A 13,751-nucleotide genomic window follows, 5' to 3' on the forward strand; every position below is an offset into this window, starting at 1 on the left:
TCGATCCGATACCAAGTAAATACGGGCCAGTATCGCCGATACCAATACCGATACGATACTTTTCAATAAAAAAGGTGGATGCCTCATTGAATTGCTAAATCGCAATTAATTTTCATGACCTTAACCTCCTAAGACCCGAACTCTTCCACGACATGCATTTTTAATTTCTCTTTGATATTTGGGCATATTGGGCCCCGATGAATGTAAAAACAAAGAATTTCAAGATTTTTTTTTTTTTTACCTTATTTTTGTTTTTAAGAAAAATGAGAGCCAGAAATGAGGATATTCATTTAAAATTTTGATAGAACAGTAGCAGTATAATGTCCTCGTAGAGCAAAATTTAGTATTTTGGTCAAAATAACCAAAAATGTGATGTCCACATATGTGGACGGCAGGTCCTAGGAGGTTAAGTGTTTTTTGTGATGTTTCCTTTGGTATTATTAATTAGTTAAAACCCAGGACATAATTAGGAGAAATAATTTATTTATAGTTAAATAAAAAATGTTTTATTATTGTGGCGGGTCGCGGTCTGCGATGCTGCTGCAGGTGAGATGGACTCACCTTCACTGCATCTACAATGATGCCTCGCCGGCTTAAAACCTGTGCGCTGCTTGTGCTGTTGTTGTTTTTGGTGTTGATGTGTACAGGTGGCAGCAGGAGGGCTGCAGCCGTTGAATGTAGGCTACTGTTACAGCAACCGTGTGATCACTGTAAGGGTGGACAGCGCACGGCTCGGGGTGAGCCGGAGGCTGGTGCGCCAGCGGGACCTGCCAAGCTGGAGACGGAGGTCGAGGTGCGCGGGGGTCCTGCCATGCCTGAGAGCGGCATGCTGTCCGCTTCGGTACGCAGGCTGCATGGTCCTGTGTGCCGGCCGTCTGCCCAGCTGCCTGTGAGCCCCAGCTCACTTCCACGTCTGCTGTGCCACCGCTGCTTGCCATATGGGTGGCCATCGGGCCAGCTCCAGGGCTTCTGCTGGAGGGGCAGGCAACTGCCAGAGTGGACCTTCCCCATCGCTGGGCTGGGGCATGGGGCGCCGATGGTCCGGGCCGATTCCCTTGCCTGCTCGTGGGGTGGGGTGAAGCGGGCGAGGGGGGTATGTGGCAGGGCAGGTTTGGTGGTGGTGATGTGTATAGCTGCCAGCGGGAGAGCTGCAGCCGTTGAATGTACTGTTAAGGCAACCGTGTGATTATTGTAAGAATAAATGATGCTGCGAAGTATGAAAATGCCATCGGGTCTGCCGTGGTGGCGAACTTTTTTTTTTTTATCTTAAGTGCACGCAAACTCAAACAAATTAAAACAAATACTGTTGATAATCTATAATAAAAAAAATCACAATTAAAATTCTCAACAACAAAAACAAAATATATAATTAATATGTAAACAACTTAACAACCCCCAAAGTATCTAAGTCACGTGACGTGTCAGCGCAACACCGAAACATAAGAGTGGGGGAGAGGGAGCAAAGTGTGCCTGCTCTCTGCTGACGCAGGAGCGGTGAGTCCAGCGACCTGGTTGTTTCGTTTTTGCTGAAAGCGCAGCATAGCAAACAAGCAGAACTCAAAGTAAAGAATCAATCTCACCAGGCTAGTATCGATCCGATAACAATGCCAACTTGGGATCGATACTATCGATATTCGGATCGATCCGCCCACCACTGGTTTGACACGTGCAATTGACACGCTCTTCTCAACGAGAAGCACCGGGTCGGGAGAGCCCGAGTGCCCTGGAGGGACCTTCCCTGCTGGATACACGATGGACGGGTGGCAGACATGAAGGGTCGTGTGCCTGGTGGGACTGTCGATCGAGGACACTGAAGATAGCTACCTATTTGGAACCATAATAACAGGGTTCTTGCTGTTCGGAGCTGGCTTGGCCCTGGCTTATCGGAAAATTAAGAAAGCGGAACCGGCTGTTCAAACCCCACCAAGGCTGCCCGCTAGGATTGAAACGATGGGACGAGGCGCGACTTTTCAGAATGGGCCCACTGAGTGCAGCATGATTAAGATCTTGGAGAAGCTTACGACTGCAGTGAGTATTCAGTCTAACACCTCTGAGCGCATATTAGATCAGCTCACTGTGGTCGTGAGGTCTCAGAATCGGCTCCTTGGGCAAAAGAATGACAACAACACGGAGCGTAAGCTTGATAACATCATGGAAAAGCTCGCGGCTCTCCAAAGGGAAATTGAGAGACCGATGTCGGTGTTGGAGTGTTAAAGAACAGCTCTGAAATTCTCATGAGTTGTTCGCATAAAAGAAAAAAACACCATCACTTCATGCGACTACCCCTTCGGCGCCAGCTGTGGGCTCAAGGCTGGAGCCGAACAAAAACTCCCTGATAACGACTGTGTTTTGTCTGTTCCTCCCCATCCTATGCAAGGCCACCTGAGTTGACTGGAAGACTGTTTACTTAGCCTGGCAGGGCGAAGGACAGTGTCTCAGCTTGACTATGGACACGCATACACATACACACATACTGATATGCACACACTCATCCCCCCTCCCTTTCCAAACGCCTTTGATGCTTGTTTCCTGTGGGGGAACACGGCGGGTCTGTGTGCCGCGCTGGAAAGATAGCGCTGTGCAGGATGGCTGCTGTGTTCGCTTCGGATTACTCCTCACCCCCACCCTACCCTGTGGCTTGTCATGTCTCTCACAATGTTGTGCTGTGGACATTTATGTGCTTTTGTGCAGAGGAGTTTTTTTGTTTCCTGTTCCCATGCTGTCCTACCATGGAAGCACAGCATGAGTAGAGGTCTCCTTTTTTTCCTCTTGTACTTTCCCATTGTAGTGTACATTTCAGTGTTTTTCTGTAACGCTACTGATGTCCGACTTGTATCCCCATGTAATGTCAGTGCTGTGTGTGTAAGGTCGGGGGGGGGTCCCATTTCACTGCAGGGCAACCTCCATGTGATGAATAAAGGATTGATTGATTGATTGATTGATTGATTGATTGATTGATTGATTGATTGTTTTGGAGCAGTCTGGAGGGATGGTGACGTCATCAGCAAAAAATATACCTTTTAATATCTCGGAAACCGTAGCAGCACAAATGCTAATTTTACATGCACAAATCAGCACAAACGTAGCACTAAAAAAGTAGACCATGTTGGCTCGTTTTGTAGCAGTTTGGGGGGATGGTGACCTTTGAATGACCTATAAAATAATGTTTAATATCTCAAAAACCGTAGCAGCACAAACACTCCTTTTACCTGCACAAATCTGCACAAACGTAGCACTAACCGCTCCGCCTATTTGCCTTTACGTTTCAAGTGGGTGGGGGGGTCATCTTCACTCTGCTGTTAATCACAGGCTTATAAATAAAAGAGAGCGACGGCTCCTTAGCTGCGCGGGTTCATGCGAGCACGGTCGCGCGGTTTCACGCGGACCTGAGCCGCGCGGTTTCACGCAGGCAGGTGCAGCTCAGTGACTGCGCGGGTAGACACGAGTCCAGGAGCGCAACAGCCGTGCGGGATCACGCAGGCTGGGGAAAATTGTAGGCCTATTTTGTGTTGTTGTTGTTGTTGTTGTTGTGTGAGTGTGTTTGTGTGAGTGGGTGCGGAGCAGAACACGTGGTCTGTCACGCCAGCTGTTGTTGTTATTATGGGTTCCCAAGCAACCAAGAGTGCGTCAGAGGGTGACGAGAAGTTTATGATGAAATTTGCTCCCGGCAGCGTGAAGTATTTAGGACATTGGCACAAGAAATATGGTTTTGAAGGTAAATTAGTTGTAGTACAATGTCAAATGTTAGTGGACCAGTTGACAGTAAAGGCAGCTTGTGCAAAAGGGAAATTGAAACAGGCGAGAGAGTTACAACTGGCGTCCGCTAAACTGTGGTTAGAGCAGGCGCAGAAAAGACAGGAGGCAGTGAACGTGAAGAGAGCAGCCTTGCAGGCATTAGCTGTGAAACCTGAAGATGAGATGGTGCAGTCTACTTCAGTGGTGCTGACGTTAAGGGAGCAACAGTGCAGAGCAGCATTAGAGAGGGAGAGAGAGGCCAGAGAGGAGGAAGGAAAGCAGGAGCAGGAAAAGAGAGAAAGGAGGAGGATAGAGTGTGACAGGAGTTTGGGGATGCAGCAGCACAATATTTAAGCCCTTATAACACTAGATCCAAAACTAAAAGGAATGAGACGGGTGCAGCTGGCATGCCTGTCTACCCTGTCCATGCAGTAGATACCTTTCCCATGGTGGAGGTCGCGAATCCCCATTTTGGTGTTGCAGGTGACCAAAGCCGTGTTATTTGTGTTTACAGGCCATGGACTGAATCTGAATGTGCAGAGGCAAGTAAAGGTTTAGGAGACCCGTTGACTAATGTTGATGAATTTATCGCCCGACACAAGCAACTCTGCTCCTTGTACCGCTTAAACGGTCAGGAAACAGAAGCTACTTTTAGCAGGTGTCTCACATATAACTGGGCTCGGGTGCGAGGCACCTACACAGGGAGGGATGGTAATACCGTCCTACCCTATGGCCATGCAAATTTAGGAGACCATACCATAATAATGCTCAGGGGAACCTCAGACCTAGAAGAAGAAGGTTTCCCAGAGCCAGCTACCCATTTGAAGTAATCCATATGGATTTCATTGAGTTGTCGTAGCCTAAAGCAGATAACTCGTAAGCTGGAGAGGAAATGGCGTGTCACAAATTTAGAGGATCATCATTTAGCCTGGAGAAATAGTTTGCTGCTTTATAAGAAAGCCCTCTGCAAAGCCAGAACATCTTACTATTCGTCACTGATTGAAGAAAATAAGAACAACCCCAGGTTTCTCTTCAGCACTGTAGCCAAGCTGACAAAAAGTCAGAGCACTGTTGAGCCAACAATCCCTTTAACGTTAACTAGTAATGACTTCATGAACTTCTTCACAAATAAAATTTTTATCATTAGAGAAAAAATTACCAATAATCATCCCACAGATGTAATATTATCTACAGCTACTTCTAGTACCATCAATGTTAAGTTAGACTCTTTTTCTCTAATTGATCTTTCTGAGTTAACTTCAATAATTACTTCCTCCAAACCATCAACGTGTCTTTTAGACCCCATTCCTACAAAACTGCTCAAAGAAGTCCTGCCATTAATTAATTCTTCAATCTTAAATATGATCAACCTATCTCTAATAATCGGCTATGTACCACAGGCCTTCAAGCTGGCTGTAGTTAAACCTTTACTCAAAAAGCCATCTCTAGACCCAGCTGTCTTAGCTAATTATAGGCCAATCTCCAACCTTCCTTTCATATCAAAAATCCTTGAAAGAGTAGTTGTCAAACAGCTAACAGATCATCTGCAGAGGAATGGCTTATTTGAAGAGTTTCAGTCAGGTTTCAGAACTCATCACAGCACAGAAACAGCTTTAGTGAAGGTTACAAATGATCTTCTTATGGCCTCTGACAGTGGACTCATCTCTGTGCTTGTCCTGCTAGACCTTAGTGCAGCGTTTGATACTGTCGACCATAATATCCTATTAGCGCGATTAGAACATGCTCTAGGTATTACAGGTACTGCACTGCAGTGGTTTGTATCATATCTATCTAATAGACTCCAATTTGTACATGTAAATGGAGAATCCTCTTCACCTACTATGGTCAATTATGGTGTTCCACAGGGTTCGGTGCTAGGACCAATTCTATTTACATTATACATGCTTCCCCTTGGCAGCATCATTAGAAGACATAGCATAAATTTTCACTGCTATGCAGATGACACGCAGCTCTATCTATCCATGAAGCCAGGTAACACACACCAATTAGTTAAACTGCAGCAATGTCTTAAAGACATAAAGACCTGGATGGCCGCTAACTTTCTGCTTCTTAATTCAGATAAAACTGAGGTTATTGTACTCGGCCCTGAAAATCTTAGAAATATGGTATCTAACCAGATTCTTACTCTGGATGGCATTACCTTGGCCTCCAGTAATGCTGTGAGGAACCTTGGAGTCATTTTTGACCAGGACATGTCCTTCAACGCACATATTAAACAAATATGTAAGACTGCTTTCTTCCATTTGCGCAACATGTCTAAAATTAGAAATATCCCTACTGACAGGGACTAGAAAGAGAGAGCATATTTCTCCTGTTTTGGCTTCCCTTCATTGGCTTCCTGTTAAATCCAGAATTGAATTCAAAATCCTGCTCCTCACATACAAGGTCTTAAATAATCAGGCCCCATCTTATCTTAATGACCTTGTAGTGCCATATCACCCTATTAGAGCACTTCGCTCTCGCTCTGCAGGCCTACTTGCTGTCCCTAGAGTATTTAAAAGTAGACTGGGAGGGAGTTTCAGGCCCCTCTTCTGTGGAACCAGCTTCCAGTTTGGATTCGGGAGAGACACTATCTCTACTTTCAAGATTAGGCTTAAAACTTTCCTTTTTGCTAAAGCATATAGTTAGGGCTGGACCAGGTGACCCTGAATCCTCCCTTAGTTATGCTGCAATAGACGTAGGCTGCCGGGGATTCCCATGATGCATTGAGTTTTTCCTTTCCAGTCACCTTTCTCACTCACTATGTGTTAAACCTCTCTGCATCGAATCATATCTGTTATTAACCTCTGTCTCTCTTCCACAGCATGTCTTTATCCTGTTTTCCTTCTCTCACCCCAACTGGTCGCAGCAGATGGCCGCCCCTCCCTGAGCCTGGTTCTGCCGGAGGTTTCTTCCTGTTAAAAGGGAGTTTTTCCTTCCCACTGTTGCCAAAGTGCTTGCTCATAGGGGGTCATATGATTGTTGGGTTTTTCTCTGTATTTATTATTGTGCGATCTACTGTACAATATAAAGCGCCTTGAGGCGACTTTTGTTGTGATTTGGCGCTATATAAATAAAATTGAATTGAATTGAATTGAATTATCTAACTGTAACACCTACAGGTACTGCCTGGTAATTGTGTGCCCATTCTCAAAGTGGGTTGAAATTGTCCACACTAAGAAAGCAGATGCTATTTCAGTGGCTAAGGCAATATGCAAAAATGTGATCCCAGAGCATGGGATCCCCCAAACTGTTTATAGTGACAATGGTCCTCATTTTGTGAAGGAAGTAATTGAGAAAATGTCACAACATCTGGGGATAACACTGAAAAACCACTGCTCATGCCACCCACAAAGTGCAGGGCTGGTTGAAAGGACCAATGGCACAGTAAAGCTGAGACTTAGGAAAACAATGGAGGAAACAGGCAGAACATGGGTAGACTGCATTGAGCTAGTGAAAATGTATATGAGAATCACGTCAACTGATAATGGCCTAACTCCATTTGAAATAATAAATGGCAGGCCATTTAGAGTTCCAGTGTTTTGTACTAATAATGATAAAGCAGCAGAAGAAAACACACTAGCAGACTGGATGATTAAAATGCTGAAAAGCAAAGAAGTCATGAGTGCAAATAATCTGCCAGATGATTCTGTTTCTGTACAGGAAGAACGTCTGAAGCCAGGGGACTGGGTGCTGATAAAGGTCATAAAGAGGAAGTGCTGGTCAAAGCCACGCTATGCTGACAACACCAACAGCTGTGAAAACCGCAGAACAACCCACCTGGATACACCAAAGCCACTGCAAGAAGGTGACACACATCCAGGCCAGCTTGGAGTAAGTGGCAGGAAGACCGGGTACAAGGGGGGGGGGGGGAGCCTCCAGGGCCCCTCGTCTCAATCCGTTGAAGAAACCAACTGAGCCACAGGTACTCATCAGAATAGCTGGAAAAGTGTTGTCTACCCTGCTGGGTGTAATGGCTTTGATGTCGTCATGGTCAGCAGTGGAGACCCTGTATGTCCAAGGAAACCACACCCAATACCCTCATGGCTATTCTACAAACTTTTGGTGGCAGTTTATGAATACAACTGCTCACTTGAACAATAGGACGGACTGCTATGTGTGTGCTCATATGCCGTTGTCCGCATATACATCTGGACTGTGGCTGTACAGCATACCAGAGGACAGAAGTTGGTGTCTGTTAGGCTTAGCAACTCATCCTGGCAACAGAGTCCCCATGTCCAAGACCAACTATAGTACACCTCTGAACATCACCTGGAGTAGGTCGCCACTTCTGAATGTGAATTGTTCTGGGCAAACTGACTTATTGGCCTGGCCTCAAGTGGCAGACCCACTGCCAGACATAATATTGCTGAACAAGCTGAGCACAGCTCAGCTGCCGGTGTGTGTGATGAACAATGGAACACTGTCAGTGGGGGAGCTGCCGCTTCGCTTATGTAGAAACATATACACCTAAGGCCCTCCGGAGAATGAGAGCAGGTGTATGAATTGCTTGACCAGTGCAAAGTGTGCTGAGAACTTGACATTGAGGAGGACTGAATGCAAGTTCAACCTGGCTTACAGAGTACCAGTAAAAGCAAAGAGCCAGAAGTGGACAGGCTGTGCAAAGACAGTGCCAAGCAGTAAAGGAACACGGGTGTTGGCTGATTGGTACTTCCTGTGTGGACACAAAGCCTATCTATCACTCCCTGAGGGATGGGGAGGAGTGTGTGCCTTGGTGAAGTTATCGGATCACGTCTTCTTCATGGACAGAATTGAACATCACCCTAGTAACCGACGGAAGCGTGAGGTGGATATAGCCTCACCAAACTCTTTTGGAGTGACAGTAGACACTGGAGTGCCACAGGAATTCTGCATTTGGGGTGGAGGAGCTAAATTTTTCCAAAGTCTGATCCCAAACATCGGAGTTGCAGAGGTGCGGGTTCATGTGGAGATCATGAACCTGGACCATGGTGGAATATGTTCTTAAAGTTGTTGACTCCCAATCTTACATTGTTGGCATTGTTTTGCTTGTTTACAGGTTGTGTCCTGCCATGTGTAAGGTTGATGGTGAATAAAATGATTGCTACTTTCAAGCAACTTTAAGAAGTCCAGACGCTTTTCTTTGCAAAACTCCTTTGAAAATGATTGCTAACACTTTTACCAACTACATACTGTTGCAGCAGAGTGACATGGATGCTAAGGCTAATGTGTGTGTATGAAATGAAGCCTGCACTGAAAATGTTGACAAGTGGTGTAGAGCTGAAGATATATATACATCGTATAGCCTTGAAAATGACAATACAGGGTGGTGATGATGGGTTTAGATTGTATTATTGTCATTTGTATTAAGAAATATTTAACCATATATGCTTAGAGGTGTATAATCGATTGTGTAGTGATAGGATGTGTGATCTTTAGTAGGCTGCAAAGGCTTTGTGTGCATTCCAGAGTGCTCTGGGATTCACACCCACATTCTGGGAGCACGGGAGAGGCCGTACCTTGTCTTATTGTTTTATGGCAGGATAAACAGTTTTAGTCTAAGTGCCTTTTGTTTAGATGGACTGCTAGACTCCTGGCACCAGCTTTGGGGAGTCTTCACCCCCCCCCCCCCCCACACACACACAGAGACAAGGTATTCTTTGTTCACATCTATTCCTATGTAAGATGTTATATGTTAATGAACCTATGCATATTCATGTAACCACAATAAAAGGAGTGCTATGGGGAACCTGGCTGAGAGTCTGACGGAGGTCAAGTGGTTGGAACGACACTTGGCTCCAGGCAGATCTCCCTCATGCATGGGTAACACAAAGAACTTTGCCTACTTGGTGTTCAGTGCCTTTGCTGTGTAGCTAAACTGTCTCGTTCCAGCGCTGGGCCTGTGCTAGACAGACCCAACAGTGTACCTGCTTGTAGTTTGATGGAGCAATTTACATTTTTGGACATTGTTTTAATTGCATTCTGAAAGTAAGGACCAAAGCCAAATTTGTAAAACGCCTGAAAAATAAGTAGAGACAGTAGAGATGACTAGTTAGGGCTGTATCCCAGAAACGTTTGATTAATGACAAAATATCTTCAATCACTTTCTCATGTTTTAGAAGGGAATTATTAAGTTTCCAGTAGCAGCTCCTGCAAATTTAGGCAGCATTAGTATTGAAAAAGACCTGAAGTGATACCGATTTATGGTCCGTGAGTGGAGTTGGCATTATATTGGCTATAACATTATTCCTATTTAAGCAATCAGATATTAACCAGAAGTCAATACAGGATTTAGAAGAGTTGGATTTGTTACTCCTTGTAAATAGTCTGGCTTTAGGGTTTTTAATTCTCCAAATGTCTATTAAATGAAAAATTTACATAAATGTATTTAAACAACAGGACAGAGAGTTATTTGAACTAGGTGGCCATCTGTCTAGTGAAGGATCTAGAGCAATGTTAAAATCGCCTCCAAGTAATAACAGGAGATTAGGGTATTTGGATAACCAGAACAAAAAGGGTGTTTCAAGGCATCCAATAAGAAGTCTTTCTGAGACTTAGAAATTAAAACCATACACATTGGCAAGAAGAAGAAGTGTACCATCAATGTTGACAATCATTAACACATAGTGTCCTTCTGAGTCCATTTCAGAGTGCATAATGTTCTCATTAAATTTGTTCTTCAGAGTAATAACTCCTGACGATCTTTCTGATCCATTTGAGAACCATAGATCCTTGCCACACTGTTTTCCAAAAAGCAGTATCCTTAATAACAGAGTGTGATTCTAGAAAAACACAAACAAAGTCAGTATTCTGTTGATTTGCAAACAAAAACAAAGCTTTTCTCTTAACAGTGTCTCTTAAACCCCTGACATTGAGAAAACAAAGTGATATAGACAGTGTGGCTTTAACACAAAATGTAATCTTCTTTCAGAAAGGAGCAGTTTTTAGCTTTCCTCCAGATCAGGTCGCGAGCTGATCTTGTCACAAATTGAATAATAACCAGCCTTGGTTTCTTCTGAGTTTTGCTGTAGCGGCCCAGGGGATGAACTACATCAATGCTGTTTTTGAATCCTGCACTTGTTTCCCCGGCAACAGTGCAGCAGATGTCAAGTACTTTTCTGGTGATGTCTTCTTGCTTTTGCTCAGGGACACCTGAGAGCCTGAGATTCCATCTCCGATGGTATCGTTCAACTTCATTGACCTTCAGTTCTACTTGAGACAATCTGCTGATGTTGTTTTCACAAGTAGATTTAACTGTTTGGGTGACATTCTTCAAAGATTCTACTTCCAAGAACATGGTCTCGATGTTAACAGTATTCTTGCTGATCATAGCCTCCAGCCTCCAAACAGTTTGTGATACACCGTCATATTTACATTATTTGTACAGTACGAATGATTTGCTTTGGTACCTGGTCAAACTTCAGTTCTCTGTCTGCCTGGCTCCGTTTCTCCAACAGCGCACTCGCAGGCACCAGCTCCCCCCCTCGCTCAGTCACTTAGTGTCTGAGCTCGGATCATACCAATATAAGGGGGGGATTTACGCACAGTCGTAAATTCCCACATTGTGCACTATGTGCTTTGAATATTGTGTGTATTTTTTGTTTTATACAGTTGTCAGTCAGGCATCTAACTATGAAAAAATTACACTCCAAAAGACCCCGGGCTTCTGAAAAAACAATCCGGGGTTAAGCCCAGTAAGCCACCCCCCCCACCCCGCCACTGTGCTGCAGATGTTAGTAAATCTGACCCTAAATGTTCCTTCTTCTTTTAAAATTCAAACGTTGTAATGAAGGGATATTTTTAACAGGCTGTTCTCGTTTATATGACCTCTATAAAATAACAGGGTTAAACACATTGTGACGAAGTAAGATGTTTGTTTTGTAGTCCATCTTCAGCACAATGTAGTTTCAACAGGCGGACATCCGGTGTCACCTTATTACAGAGAGACGAGTGTAAGGCTGTTCAAATTGTCAGCACCGCTCCTCTCTTTTCCTGAGTCCTCAGCAAATCTCCTTCCCACGATGACGTTTTCCTCGAGCCACGGTAAAGAGTTTAGGAAAAGGAGATAGGCCCTAATTTTGAAATACCCCACGTGGTTACGTTGTGCAGCTGAGTCACGTGATCGCACAGCAACAAATCACAGCAGAGCCCGGTAAAGAGGGCGGAGCGAAGTGTGTGTGCAGGAGAGAGGAGTCGAGCAGAGAGAGCTGCTTTTTCATGAAACGGGAGTAAAGTAGTGAACTTACAGGAACATATACCACTACCAACGTTTGGATCGATATCTGCATCGATCTGCACACCCTTGTCTCCTGGATTGTAGCTCAGATCAGCGTGAACCACGTGGGTCTCTGCTCCCTGATCTGTTTCTTAAGACTTCCAGCTTCATCACGGAGTTTCTCTCGGTTTGTGGGCTCATCTAAAGGTAAGCACCGAGCTAACTTTAATGTGGGTTCAGTTTATGTTGATTTTAGCTCTGTTGAGAATAATAGATTGCTTGGTATACATTTGAGTTAGACAGACTGTAGAGTTTGTGATTGCTTGCAACATTATAATATGGCGGTTTTTAGGGGGTAAGAATAGATATAGAAAAATAGTCTTTGGATATGAACAAAAGTGTGGAGTGCAGGGTAGGAGAACAACCAACCCCCAGGACAGGAAGCCACAGGTACAGGCGTGGGGGAGGGCAATCAGCCTTTAGAATAGGACTTCAGATCTCCAGATGCATCCAGGGCTGGCCATTTTGACTAGAGACCGGTGTTTCAGCTTAACTGGCGTCGCATATTAACTGGCTTTAGTCGAACAGATGTGTGGCATCACAGCCCGGGGCGACATCACGGGCATCGGCAAAGAAAAAAAATGTTCGTACTCACGCTGCCCCGACATCATGCCAGCAGATTTTGGGAATAGCATAGGCACCGATTGGTTTCTACCGCCCATTTGCTGGGAGTAAGGGCACCCTCTGTTTGCGAGGTGCGCCTGCTGCTTGCAGCACAGGGGGGAGATGGCGGGGGATTCTCTGGCTGGCTGGAGCTGCGTCTAATGACCAACCCGCAAAATAAAATAAAAACAAACAAACACGAAAACACCAGAGATTATGATACGGACTTATTTCTTGTTTTGATATCCCATCTGGAAAAGAAGGTTCAGATGAGGCTGAATTATTTTTCATCAAAGCTTTATTACTAATGCGCATTGATCCCACTACATGCAGTCACAACAAACACCAAGTGGATCTAGAGAGTACTTGTCATACACACACCTTTATCCACAGGTTTCTGTAGGAGCGTACGTCGGCTGCCATAGCAGACCCACTACATCAGTTGTCCGGTTTTATACTTCCGGTTACTCAAAGCGAAAGCCAGCGTTCAGTCGTTGCTAACAACAAAATCAGTTACTTTGTGCTGTAATAAGTGACTTTACCTGTTCGAGGATGAGCTCGGGTTCAACGTGTGCTGTTGTCGGCTGCCACAATAATTCAGGGAAACTGAAAAACGCATTAGAAACATTTTGCCTAGAGCATCAACAACTTAGAAATGCCTGTCCGTGCCAAAAAGTGATTGCTCCTATTTAAACTGCTATAAGTAACTGTTGGGCTATAATATGTGAAACATATGTCAAATGCATCCCTCATGGATGACACAAAGTCATATTGAGCTCAAACAACATTCATGTAACAAGGTAGAAGGCGCAATCAGTTTTTGGCAGCGACTTTTATATAACCTTTATTTATGCAGTTAAAAAAAGTCATTAACATGAAAAATGTCTTTTGTAAGAGTAAGTTGGCCAAGAGGACAGCAGAAATGGCAGCAAATATTACAATAGTTCTGAAAAAATATTTTAAGTGGGGATAAATGAGCAGATTGGTTATAATGTAAGTACAATAACAGAGAGTTTTAAAGATACTTGAAAAAAACAGATAATTTTTTAATTTGTAATTTGTTTACAAAGGGACCAAAGTCTATTTACCAACATAGTTAAAGATATTACACATAAAAAAATACATGGAAACATTGGAACTCAGTTTTTGGCAGGCAATC

At 44.2% G+C, this 13,751-nt stretch overlaps 1 protein-coding gene across 1 annotated transcript in view; it reads left to right on the forward strand.

The window, feature by feature from the left end:
* The first annotated feature begins 637 nt into the window (after positions 1–637).
* LOC134623892 (uncharacterized) overlaps positions 638–13,751 on the forward strand; it is an 82,076-nt gene continuing 68,962 nt past the window's right edge. Inside the window, exons 1-3 of the mRNA XM_063468901.1 lie at positions 638–1,093; positions 7,399–7,589; positions 11,949–12,136. Of these exons, the coding sequence (XP_063324971.1) occupies positions 638–1,093; positions 7,399–7,589; positions 11,949–12,136 (835 nt within the window). The remainder of the gene's footprint in view (positions 1,094–7,398; positions 7,590–11,948; positions 12,137–13,751) is intronic.

This window comes from Pelmatolapia mariae, linkage group LG3_W, assembly GCF_036321145.2.
Source record: "Pelmatolapia mariae isolate MD_Pm_ZW linkage group LG3_W, Pm_UMD_F_2, whole genome shotgun sequence".
NCBI lineage: Eukaryota > Metazoa > Chordata > Actinopteri > Cichliformes > Cichlidae > Pelmatolapia > Pelmatolapia mariae.